This window comes from Hyperoodon ampullatus (genome assembly GCF_949752795.1).
Source record: "Hyperoodon ampullatus genome assembly, chromosome: 15".
In the NCBI taxonomy this organism is placed as follows: Eukaryota; Metazoa; Chordata; class Mammalia; order Artiodactyla; family Ziphiidae; genus Hyperoodon; species Hyperoodon ampullatus.
Window position 1 is genome coordinate 62,822,355 of NC_136928.1, and position 13,364 is coordinate 62,835,718.

Consider the following 13,364-nt stretch of genomic DNA (forward strand, 5'->3'; position numbering starts at 1 on the left):
CCCACCATAAGACACTTCACTTTGGACCCACAGAGCTTGTAGCTACAGAGATCCAACAGCTTTCCACAGACCTCTCCACAAGTTCCTTCTTCATCCTCCCATTTCAATGGCTGGAAGTACGTGGCTTCTCAGATTCCCCTGTAAGTTCTGACTGATGCACTGGTGCCAATGCTTCAAGTGGATCGTTAAATGATTCTTTCCCTGATCCTCTTACTCCCTTTTTCACTCCTTCATTTTCCTTCCCACATGTGTGTAATATCTAATTCTTTTAGCGAACCTCTATTCCCCAAAATACTCAAGGTGGCTCTGCTTTCATAAACAAAACCTGAATGACAAAATCATTTTTTTCATTTTTCCTTTTAAATGCCTTATGTGTCCTTCCATCTGACAGTATTTACAGATTAGTTTTTATTCAGCACATTATTAAATGCATTATCTCACTTAACCTCTGTAATAATTCTGAGAGGTAGATACTAATATGCCCATTTTTAAGACAAAGAAATACAAGTTTAGATTCCTTGATCAACTGGTAAGCCCAAAACCAAAAAATACTAAGTTGAAAAATAGGACCTTGATTTCAGGTTCAATACTTTTCCTATTTTCACATCAGCAAAAATGGTGGTATAAGGACCTCTAAAATTTCCCTGCACCATAAAAGCAACAAAGAAAACTGGAAAAAGTGTTAGAATCAACTTTTTCAGAGCTCTGGAAATTAATCAAAGATTTGAAATAAACCAGGGAGTGTTTATTCAAGAAAATGATAAAACTCTTGGTAAGAACAGCAAGCTTTGTGTCATTTTAACATGTACCATTCCTATTCCCTCTTCTCCAGCTCTGCACTAGCCTTGAAAACCAACAGCATATTATCATGGGAAAATTATCAGCCAAGCAGCCACCAGAGGGAACAAAATGGATTTGGAGCTCCTCTGAAGTTTCATTCCCAGAAAATCGTCTGGTGGTTCCCTGGAAGAGCCCACTTGCAAAGCTGTCTTTATTTAACCTAACTCTGAACTTGTCCAGTGACAACCCTTTGTCAAAAACAATTAGAGACAATTAATTAATTCTGCAGCTGCCTGAGGTAGTAACAGCTGGGGCAAACAATAGGCTATACAAAACACTTAAGGGAAAATAAGGGAATGAGATATACATAAGGGCTTTGAAAAACTCCACCATATTGGTGGGAATCTAGAAGTCCATGCATGTGTAGGGCTGTGCACATGTTCAGGGAAGACCTGAGAAGGCCCTATACTCTCACCTCAGGCTGACCCTGAGGCTTTGCACAAGCAGTTAGTGAATGTTAAGGCAGAGTTGTCAACTGCCTGGCTAAGTGTTGAAAGCATACCCCAACACACACACACCCAGAGCCCACCATCAAAGACTGGGAGACTTCTTAATTTAGGCATTTAAGGAATTTTCTGTTCAGTCATTAGCTGACCATTAAGCTAACCAATCTGAGACTACACAAAGAAACAAGAAAGTATGGCCCTTACATGGGGAAAAAAAAGTAGAAACCATCCCTGAGGATGTCCATATGATGGACTTAAAAGACACTTAAAATCTGCTATTTTAAATAATGCCTAGTACAAGGAATAAGAAACTCAAAAAGAAAAAAAAGTAAAAGAAATGACAACGGAATTAAAATGGTATACTAGAAGTAGAAAACATCCATTAAGCCAAAAAGAAGGCAGTAATGGGGAAATAAAAAAGACATATAGAAAACAAAATGACCAACATACATCCTACACTATCAGTAATTAAATTAAATGTAAAGGGATTAAATACTCCAATCAAAGGCAAGATTGGCAGAAAGGATTTTAAAATTATGATTCAACTAAATGCTGTCTACAAGGGACACACTTTAGATTCAGACATACAAACAGATTGAAAATTTTTAAAACATAAAAAGGAAGATGACACATCGTGGAAACAGTAACCAAAAGAAAGCTGGAGTAGCTATACTAATATAAGACAAAATACACCTTAAGACAAAAACTGTTACTAGAACAAAGAAAGGCATATTTTAATGATAAATATTCACTCTATCAAGAAGATAGAATAGTTATGAGTATATACTCACCTAACAACAGAGCCCCAAATTACATGAAGCAAAAACTGACAGATCTGAAGGGAGAAATACAAATTCAACAATAATATTTGGAGACTTCAATATCCAACTTTTAATAATGAATAGAACAACTATACAGAAGACAGAAAGAGAAGACTTGAACAATGCTATAAACCAACTAGATCCAACAGACACTTAAAGGACACTCTGTCCAACAACAGTGGAATACACATTCTTCTCAAGTGCACACAGAACATTCTCCAGAAGATATACTATACGTTAGGTCATAAAATGTCTCAATAAATCTGAAAGTGTAGAAGTCACACAAAGTATATTCTCCAACTACAATGGGATGAAATTAGAAATCAGTAACAAAGAAATTTGAGAAATTCACAAATATGTGGAAATTAAACAACACACTGTTAAATAAATAGTAAGTCAAAAAAGAAATCACGGGCTTCCCTGGTGGCGCAGTGGTTGAGAGTCCGCCTGCCGATGCAGGGGACACGGGTTCGTGCCCCGGTCCGGGAAGATCCCACATGCCGCGGAGCGGCTGGGCCCGTGAGCCATGGCCGCTGAGCCTGCGCATCCGGAGCCTGTGCTCCGTGACGGGCGAGGCCACAACAGTGAGAGGCCTGTGTACCGCAAAAAAAATAAATAAAAAAAAAAAAAAAAAAAAAAAAAAAAAAAAAAAAAAAGAAATCACAGGGAAATTGAAAACATTCTGAGATAAATGGAAACAAATATATAATATGCCAAAACTTATGGGATGCAGTGAAAGCAGTGCTTAGAGGAAAATTTACAGTTATAAATGCCTATATATCAATAATAAATAATATCAATTCTGGAAGATGGGTCTGGAGGGCCAGAGTGGGGCAGCTTCCAGAAGAAGGTAAGAAACAACAGAGCAGTGACTCTGCTTAGTCTAAATTGGCCTCCTCAAATTCCTATCCCTCGTTTCTTTAGATAAGTCAATTCTTTCTCCTTGAGCACTTACACCTCTTCATCCTGCTGACAGACTTATCTTCCCCAAGGGCAATGCTTGCAGGCAATATATTTGCTCTCTTCAATTAGTCACACCCTCAGTCTTCCTCACTCTCCCCAAAATGTTCTATTTTCTCTTCCCTCCTCCACTTATCCACTCAATTTATATAATTTATTATCAAATAAAGAACTACAAAAGAGGTGCCCAGTGAACATAAATAAAGCACAAGGGCTTGTAATATCACTTTTGCAGTGTCAAAATGTGGGTGGTCAGAAATCTTCACAGAATGTGAAAAGCTTTGGTATTTCTGGCTTCCCTACTGGAAAACACAGATGTATGTTCTTACACAATACAAGAAATTTGTCATCTTAACATCTATGAAGTAGGATAAAAATACATTCCCAAACATGCAAAGGCATACTTCAAGTGGCAAATGGCTGCAATGAACCTGGGGTGCCTACAGGAACCTGCAAACCCCAAAGACCATTCCTTTACCCACACATATATACATATCTTACATATCTATTTTATTTTATAATTCCACACAACTAATTACTATTCTTAATACAACTTTACAGCAATGACTAGGCACAGTGAATCTCAGCATAAAATTAAGTCAGCCAAGACTTACACAGAACCTTATGAATTATGGCTGGAATAACACTCTCCTTACTTTACCAGGAAAACCTGCAGTGCTTAGAGCAAGGATCACTCACTCAAATGCCCAGAGATTCTTGCCAATTATTGAGAATGAATAAAGCAGGCTGGCAATTGAACATACAAAGGAAGGAGCCACTCCTCAACTCCAGCCAGTTAGCACAATAATATGGGAATCTGCCCCAATGTTTCCACATCATTTGATTCTTTAAGAGAAGAAATCTAGATTTTTAGATGAAATTGCCTGAAAATGCTTACTCTAATTTTTTTTCCAAAACACTATGTAAGCCAAACAAAATACCTCTTGCAACTTCAGATTTAGAAAATTAAACTCCCACCCTACAGTGGACATCAACTGCTCTTTTTCCTGCTCAGCATCCATTCTCTGATCTTCTGATTATAGAACTCCTCTTCCCTGAGGGGAAACCATTCCATGTGGTACAGGTAGGGCCTATCAGAGGCAAGGGCACATGCCTCAGGCAGTTCAGAACTTTTCTGTTACAGCCATGGAATTGACTGTATTTTTCCACTGGGATTACTAACCTTGAGCTTCCAGGGGCCATCCTGTCTGGCTCTTGGAGAGATAACATCATCTCAGCCCCTGGATACGGCTATCATGATGGGTCTACTAGAATTTTCAGCTGCATGAACCTATAAATTCCTTTTTTTGCCTAAGCTAGTATATGTTGGTTCTCTTACAACCAAAAGAGCCCTAACATATCCCTAGAAAACTGTGTTGCATAATTCATTCTATAGAGTTCGAACAATAAGAAGATCTGTGAGGGACTTTGCTGGTGGCGCAGTGGTTAAGAATCCACCTGCCAGTGCAAGGGACACGGGTTCGAGCCCTGGTCTGGGAAGATCCCACGTGCCGCGGAGCAACTAAGCCCGTATGCCATGACTGTTGAGCCTGCGTTCTAGAGCCCGCAAGCCACAACTACTGAGCCTGCGTGCCACAACTACTGAAGCCCGCATGCCTAGAGCCTGTGCTCTGCAACAAGAAGCCACCGCAATGAGAAGCCCGCGCACTGCAATGAAGAGTAGCCCCCGCTCGCCACAACTAGAGAAAGCCCACGCGCAGCAATGAAGACCCAACTCAGCCAAATAAATAAATACCAAACTTATATCCAAAAATTAAGATGAAGAATTAGATGTGAAATGTACCTATCATTTTGTCAGGCACACAGTAAGCCCTAAACTAATGTTTGTGTTTTTTCTCAATCCCTCCACTGGAAAACCAGATTGGAAAGCAAGATGCTTGAGGCTTCACTACTAGGAAGAAGGAAAGGAACTTGAAACAGCTTCTAGAAACATTAAAATTTTCTATAAATAATCATACTAGCCAACTGTGTACAGTTTCTCCAAAGATAGAAGAACTGCTATTGTCAACTGTTAAACAGGTGTTTATGTAACCCAGGTGTTCATGTAACAGGACTGGAGGAAGTAAGGACAAAGGGGGAAAGTACCGATGCTACAAGGTTAAAGCTGAATTTTTCCACTCAAGGCTGATTTCAACCAAACGTCAGTTTTTTATGAAAATGTGTAGAGTCACAGGAGGAGGCCCTGGAGATCTCAGAGAAAGAATCTGTACAAGATACAAACTGAGTAGACTGTTGCTTTATAAAAGGATAGCAGTGGGAGAAATATTTTGCTGGCCAAATAGAACTTGGAATCCACACACTTCCATCTTAGCATCTGTCACACTACACTAAAGTATTCTGCTCACAAATATCTGCACTATCAGACTATAAGCTCCTTGGAGGTAACTTATTTTCTCACTCTCATCTTTGGAATACCATTGCCCAGCACACAGCAGGTACTCTATAAATGTTGGATGAATTCAACTGAAACTAACACTGAAATCACAAAGGGCTTCGGATTCTAAATAGAGACATAAAAGATTCTTCCTACTGAGAACAAAGGGAGAACATTTTGGGGACATGCTCTGGCTGACATCAACACTGAGCATGACTAAATTAGGAATGATCTAACAACAAGTTAGTCCTAGCAAACAGAGAGGTCATACGGCAGAATCTGAATTTCACAGGCCCTTCTCACGCAAGTGATCACACCTAAGAAGTGACTCTCGTTAGGACTAAAAATACCAAGGAGTGAAGCTGACAGCCTGAGTTCCGTACCCCGGTGATGTACCTTTTGATCAAACAGTCCAGTGTTGAGAGGTAACTGAGAATTTTAGATATATGCAAGAAAAAAGTTAATATAGTGAAAAATATGCCATATTGGGACACACTTACATTTATGAAGGTATATTTTTCTACAAGCTGCTATACGGGATATTCGGGTTTGAAGCAGGGACCCTACCCTAAGCACACTAGGATTCCAGGAAGCACCCTGTTAGAGACAAGGCCCTGGGTTTGGGGTAAAGAATATGGGTGACAGTTCAGTTCAGTATCTAATAAAAAGAAAAATAAAACATTTCAGGAAAATTATTCCTACTTGAGTCAGAAGGAATTATCAAAACAAACTGCCCCTCTTGGCTGCGATTTGGGCCTTGATTTTGTGAATGAGAGGAAGGAATTAAAAATTCTAATGTGCGATAAGAGTGGCCCTCATCTGACACTGCATCTGGGCAGTAGGTAGGTAGGGGAATTGGTAGTCCAACAACTACAGGAAGCTCTCCTGGCAAAAAAATGAAGGTGGGGAAATGAGCTCTAGACCCAGAGATGGTACTAATTATAACGAGTGCATTTGAGGACTACAGAAATGACACAATTAGGCTTAACAAGGAGAGGTTTGCTCCAAGGGGACCAATAAATGGCAGGCTAAGAATTTAAAGTCATATTATGAATTAGATTTGGCCATCTGACAATAGCTTCAGGTTTTTAAAAGTGTGTGTGTGTGTGTGTGTGTGTGTGTGTATGGTGTGTACAGCTCAAACAACTTTGGGCATAGTCTAACTCAGTCTTTTCCTCTGAAGCACAGAGGAAAATGGATTCTAATTTTTACTACTGCAGACACTGGTTCTCAGAAACAGGGAGCTGGACCACTGGAAAGGTGCTCTACTGCCCTTGACACAGTGAATGGGACGAGAGGGCAGAACCAAGAGAGCACCAAGCACCTTGTGCTCTTATGGCTGTCACATACAGTCCTTCTAGCAGAGGGGCAGTTTATCCCTAGCCTACATGCTTGTTCTGTGAGAGGCAACTGAGAGGTGAAAAGTACAGAACACTTCATCTCACCCCAGTCGCTCACTCCCCTTTTCCGTGGGGGTGATGCCTAGTCTTATTCACTCTCTGACTGAGCCAACTATTCACTAATTGCTCTTTACATTTATGTGTGTAACTGCACCACGCTCTGGCTTGATTTTTCAAAGGGTACCTGCCAACATAAATATTCCAGGTCCAAGATAAAACAGAATAATTAAAAACAGCCCTTGTTATCCAATTAGTTGATCATCTCCTATTTGTACACCAAGTTATATTTTCAGTTGTTTTGCCTATCTTCCTCATTCAAGTGAACACAACAGGTTTTAACTTACAAATTGACCATCAAATTTTAAGGGATTAACAACAACCAGGATGGGGGGCAGGTGCTGGGGAAGCAGTGTGGGCTTTAGAGGAAAGGAAGGTCGGAGCTTGGATTCCAAAATCTGCCGCTTACTAAGGCTAATCAGTAGAGTGGCAAAAACAATTCATACTTTGTAGGCTGTTACAAATATTAAATGACAGTGACAAAATAATTCTATAAAGAATGTAGTACATAAAAGGCTCTCAAAATTGCATTACATAATAACAGCATGCTCACAGTATCTTAGCATCTGCAGAGCAAAAATAAAAGTTCTTGAAGGCTCCTATTTCTATTCCTAAAATTAAAAGGTTGAAATGGGAGGGGTGAGATGTTACAATTTGTTTTTGGAGAGAAAATATATAGCAGGGGTTGGAGAAGTATCTTTCACCACATGTGAAGTCCATAAGGAGTGTCTACTTGGAGATTTGCTTCAATGCAATCATTATTCTACCAACACCTACTAGTCATTCATTCAGCAAATATATTTAAGTTCTCCCTAGGCTCCAGGCCTGTGGTAAGTGTTGGCGAGACAGCTATAAATAATATAGACACAAGTCTGGTTCTTAAACAGCTTACAGTTTAGCAGGTGAGCTAAGCCAGCACATGAAGGATAAGAGCACTGTTGGGTGTTATAGGAGCACACAGGAGAATATCACCAAATCTTCAAGGGAGATTTCAGGGAAAGCTCACTGTAGGAAGCAATCACCAAAGAGACATCTGAAGAATAAGGAGTGAGCTGAAGGAGGACAAGTTCTAGACAGACAAGAGCACGTGCAAAGGTTCTGAGGTCAAATAGTGCTGAAAATTCAAGAATTACAAGTAGTTTAGTCCTACCAGAACTTTGGGCACAACCTGGATGAGTGAGTACAAAGGGGGACAAAGCAGAGATAAAAGAGTAGGCAGTGATTTCCCTGGTGGTCCAGGGGTTAAGGCTCGGTGCTCCCAATGCAGGAAGCCCGGGTTTGATCCCTGGTCAGGGAACTAGATCCCGCATGCCGCAACTAAGATCCCACGTGCGGCGACCGCATGCCACAACTAAGAGCCGGCGCTGCCAAAATAAATAAATAAATAAATATATATATTTAAAAAGAGTAGGTAGACAATGCAGTTAGCAAGGTAAGCAGGAGTCAGATCGTGAAGTAAAGACCATTCATGCTAAAGAGCTCTGAGTTAATCCTGGAGACACAGGGAAGTTCCTGAAGAGTCAGAACAACATGATCAGATTTGCCTTTTAGGAAGCTTGCTCGAGAAAAGAACACGTGGGAACTCTCTTAAATCATATAAAGAAACTATCTTAGAAGAAAAAACACCAAAACCCCAACCAAATGTTACAAAGAATCTCAGCTGTTTTAGAAATAAAAGATTTACTTGGCAATTTAAAGGAAAAAAATGTTAAAAGCCCAAAGGCTACAATGATCTGCCAACTGTAGCATAATGAAAGATAAGGCTCTGCATCTCAGGTAAGCCTTGTTTCCTAGCAACAAGAGAAAATAAGAGAGGTTCCAACCTGAATCTCTCCACTTCCTTCCCCCCTGCCCTCTCCAGGCAGCTTACGCCTGCTCAGTCTTTGTCTTTTCACTTATGGACCCAATTTGAGCAACAAAATAAAAATTTTGTTATAGAAAAGCCTTGGGGAAACTGCAGTCAGTGTGCCAAATAGCTTTAAAAAATTAAATGCTAGCAGATGAGAACCAGTTCTGACCCCAAGGTCAAGCAAAACTAATCTTAGCTATTTTGCCAGTGGTCATTAAATAATGAGAATTTCTGTAGGTAGTTTCTAAATTAGAAAGTCTGAGATCTTACTAGTGGGGTGCAAACATGAGCACCAGAGCATAATAATTAGACTTAGATACTTTTCTGAATTTGCCTTTTAAAAATAAATTATGCCATTAAGCACTAAATGCAAGGGTTAAAATTTCACAATCTTCTACTTAAATCAAAATGTGGTGACAACTACTGGCACACAACCAAATACTAAAAGAATCTTAGCTGTTTTAGAAATAAAACATTTGCTTCCAACTTGATGCAAACGTTTTTAGGGTCTATGATTAAGCTGATCTGTAAATATAGCATAAGAAAAACAGGTAAGGGAAGTCTTTTATGTGGCAAATAAAAAGCTAAAATCAAGATTTTGAAGGATGTTTGGCTGTAACTCACAAAAGACTTGAGACAAAGTAAATGACTATACATTCCTAAAAGTTAAAATACGCACATTTTATAGAGTGATTAAAAATGTAGGAATTTATCATTACTATAAGACATTTTTTACAAGGTTATGTGCAAATTTAAAAAATAATAATACCACAACTACTTTAGGAAACATAGTCAAATCCATTCCATAGTCCATCCAAAGGAATGGACTCATTATATTTTTTCTTTTACAATAAGAGAAAGTCTCTACTTTCCATACTTTCTAAAAATAATTAAATAAATTTAATATTTCAAAATGTGCTTTGGGTATTTGTGATTCACCAACTTGCTTAATTATTTCAAAAATCACTATTTCAAAAACTTCCATATTTTTATATACAGTTATTATTTATTTGTTCACTGACCGATGTGAAGAATGATGCAATGGGAACTACATCAATGGTATCCTGGGAGTCAAGATACCATTCATTCATCCATTCATTTCTTTGTTAAACAAATATCTGAGTACTACCTGTGTGCCAGACAATGGGCACTAAAAAAAAAAAAATACTTAAGTCCCTGAAGAAACATAATACTATATTTCATCAAATGTGAGATGCCATCAACTGTAAGACTAACTCTTAACTAATAAAGAAAAAGCACGGGCTTCCCTGGTGGCGCAGTGGTTGAGAGTCCGCCTGCCGATGCAGGGGACACGGGTTTGTGCCCCGGTCCGGGAAGATCCCACATGCCGCGGACCGGCTAGGCCCGTGAGCCATGGCCGCTGAGCCTGCGTGTCCAGAGCCTGTGCTCCGCAATGGGAGAGGCCACAACAGTGAGAGGCCCGCGTACCGCAAAAAAAAAAAAAGAAAAAACGCTTTCAATTAAATTATGACACAATGCCTTGGATGAGTCACATCAGCCTCTCAGTGCTTTGATGTTTTTTAAATCTATTCAGAAAAATTTGGCAATTTTTCCTGCCTTCAATACACTGCTTGACATTTTAAATGGCAACCATTTTTTCACAGATCTCAGCACAAAACACAGCTTCATTTACTTTGGGATGTCTTGCTTTCTTGGCTGCCATAAAGCATTTAGTGTTATTAAAGAAAAGTAAATGGAACTGTGATGATTTTGCCAGTGGCACATGTTTACTTCACTAATGCTAAATTCACATCTCTTGACTTTGTTTTGGTCCTTTACTGTGTGTTCAATAACTTTGTGTTTCAACGCCATATCATAATGGAATCTTTTTGAAGATATCTTAAATGACAATTAAACCCAACAGATGTAGAGCTGACATTGTGTATATAACTCAATTGAAATGATGATACTAAATATAGCTACAACTAAACTTGTACAAGCACAAGCAATTACAACCTGGCCAAATGGCCACCTGACTGACAGCAACTGACAGATGCCATCAAGCGATATATTCCAAATTCAAGACGTTAAAATGTGAAAAACATTATGTCTTAGAATCAGTAATAGCAGCAAACACTCACACAGCACTATGAGGAAAGCACCATTCTATGTAGTTAACATACATTATGTCACGAAAACCTGTAAGGTAAATAGATTATGTGCCTCTAGATGAGGAAACTGAGGCTTGGGGGCTGGGGGGTGTTTGAGTAACCTGCCCCAATATCACAAAGCTAGCACATGCCAAGGTTAGCTATTGAATCCAGGCAGTCTGGGCTATGCTTTTAACCACTACGTCATGTGGTCTCTTAAGCTATTAATCAATAACTAGCTTTGTGACCTAACCCGAATCGTTAGAGACTCCTTTCCTTACCTGGAAAAGGAGGAAAATGGAATGGATGATTATGGAGCCCTTTCCCAGGATGAAAATATTATAATTCTATAACCTTCTATAGTAAAATGTTATCACCATGGTAGTCTCTCCTTAACCCAATACAATTCAAAGACCTTCACTGACATTAGTGATTAGTGAAAGGAACATAACTTTTACTATTAGTCTAAAATACACACACTTAGAAAGGTATTAAGAAACAGACACACATGGACCACCATTTCTCTTTTTCAGGGTGACGGCAAAAGGCTGACTGTAGACACAAATGATCCAATTTGTGGGTTTTACTCTGCCTGTGTACTACATTTATGATAGAAATTTAGCCATTTAAAATTTTAATCCAAAATTAACAAATGATTTCAATGTGTCCATTGAGCATACACACACTGCACAGTCCTTTATTCTTTATTCTTTAAAAATTCTTTTCATTTATGAGGGAAAAAACAATAGATTAATAACAGATGCAAATATGGCAACATTTTCTCCCTTGACCCAATTTAAGGGTGGAATTAAATGTGCATTACACACTTGACAACTCTTCTGCCCCAAGGCGGGGTGGGTTGTCACACCCTTTGGATTTTCTACAGGCCGAGCCAGCTGCCCTCCCTTCTAGGTAACCTTCCTTCAGACCCACAGCCTCTGATCATAAGGCAACACAGTGGTGCTTAAAATAATTCCTAAGAGTTCATTTTGAAGTTGTCTACAGGAGAGTTAATAAAGGAAAGAGATCACAAGGTGCAATGTGTTTAAAGCTTTCATTATTTATTCACAAACATCAAATACTGTATCAGTTTTGGGCCTTGCTTTTCTCTTTTATATACACATACATATGCAGACAAAATAATCTGCCCCAACGGAAATCAGAGAAAACATTAAAAAGATTTCTGGGGGAAAAAAAAAAAGATTTCTGGGGGAAAAAGTGAAAAAAGGAATATAAGTGAACTGTTGGCAAAAGTAGGCTTAAAAAACAAGTGAGAAGATGCTCAAAGATGAAAGGCCCTGGCTGGTACACAGAATTTTACTATTACATACCTTCCCATGCTGCCCAGCTCTTTCATAACAAATGACGACATCTTCCCACATTTCTAGCTTCTCAAATATCTGAAGGGCTGAACTGGTACATCCCAACTCAAAGAGTAAACTTGCAAGCTGGCGCTAGAAAATCAAGTTAAAATAATGAACAATCCTTTACACAAAGATAGATTCCTGTCCCACTTGTAGGTATATCCAATCTGCCATTTTAAGCATCTGCTTACTGTATTAAATGCCTAATTTCTACAATTCAACCTCTACTAATTAGAAATTTGCAATCATTCAATACTTACCTTTACTTTAGCAAGCCTCTTTAGAGGGGGTAAGGAATTAAAAAACAATATAGGAACTGTTCAAAACACTCAATATATCAATTTTTTCCCAAGAATTCAGAACTTAAAAGGCAAAATCTGTATTTCTTCATTACCTAGAGATTCTATATACGACAATCTCTGTTGTAAAGCTGATATCCAATAAATCAATTTTTAAAACTCTAGTTAGAATGGCCATTATCAGAAAGACAAGAGATAAGTGTTGCTGAGGGCATGGAGAAAAGGGAACTCTTGTGCACTGTTGGTGAGAATGTAAACTGGTACAGCCACTCCAGAAAACTGTATGGAGGTTCCTCAGGAAACTGAAAATAGAACTACCATATGATCCAGTAATTCCACTTCTGGGCATACAGCTGAGGAAAATGAAAACACTAATTTATTTTAAGCACATCCTAAAAAACTTAGCTACTAATTTCCCAGTCCTTGGCAGATAAAAGGGTGCAAATTGTGGTAAGGTGAGTGAAGGTTAAATATATTCAAAAATAAACATACTGCATATTATAAGTGATCCAACCTGCAGGAATAGAAAAACAATATTAAAAAGGTTTAAAAAGTAGGTGAGACTCTTGAATAAGGTCTGGTTTCAAAATTCAATACATATTTAAGAGTTAAGAGGCTAATGGACATGGAACATGCAGGACTAACAAACTTAGAAAATAAAATGAAATATGCCTGAAAATTATAAGCTAACATAATATCGAAATAAATAAAAGGGATGGTCCAATTCTTCTGTATCTCATGAAATACAAGAGAATTTGGCTATTTTAGAATATGTGGTTGGACATTTTCAAAACCTGAACATAGAATGTGGGAGCTGGAATA

The 13,364-nt window shown here is 38.6% G+C and overlaps 1 protein-coding gene across 1 annotated transcript in view; it reads right to left on the reverse strand.

Moving 5' to 3' along the window:
* Nucleotides 1-13,364, reverse strand: part of TTC27 (tetratricopeptide repeat domain 27) — a gene marked incomplete at its 5' end in the record, with an annotated part of 189,201 nt that overhangs the window by 65,646 nt on the left and 110,191 nt on the right. The window contains one exon of the mRNA XM_079721409.1: nucleotides 12,211-12,333. Coding sequence (XP_079577535.1) covers nucleotides 12,211-12,333 — 123 coding nt within the window. The remainder of the gene's footprint in view (nucleotides 1-12,210; nucleotides 12,334-13,364) is intronic.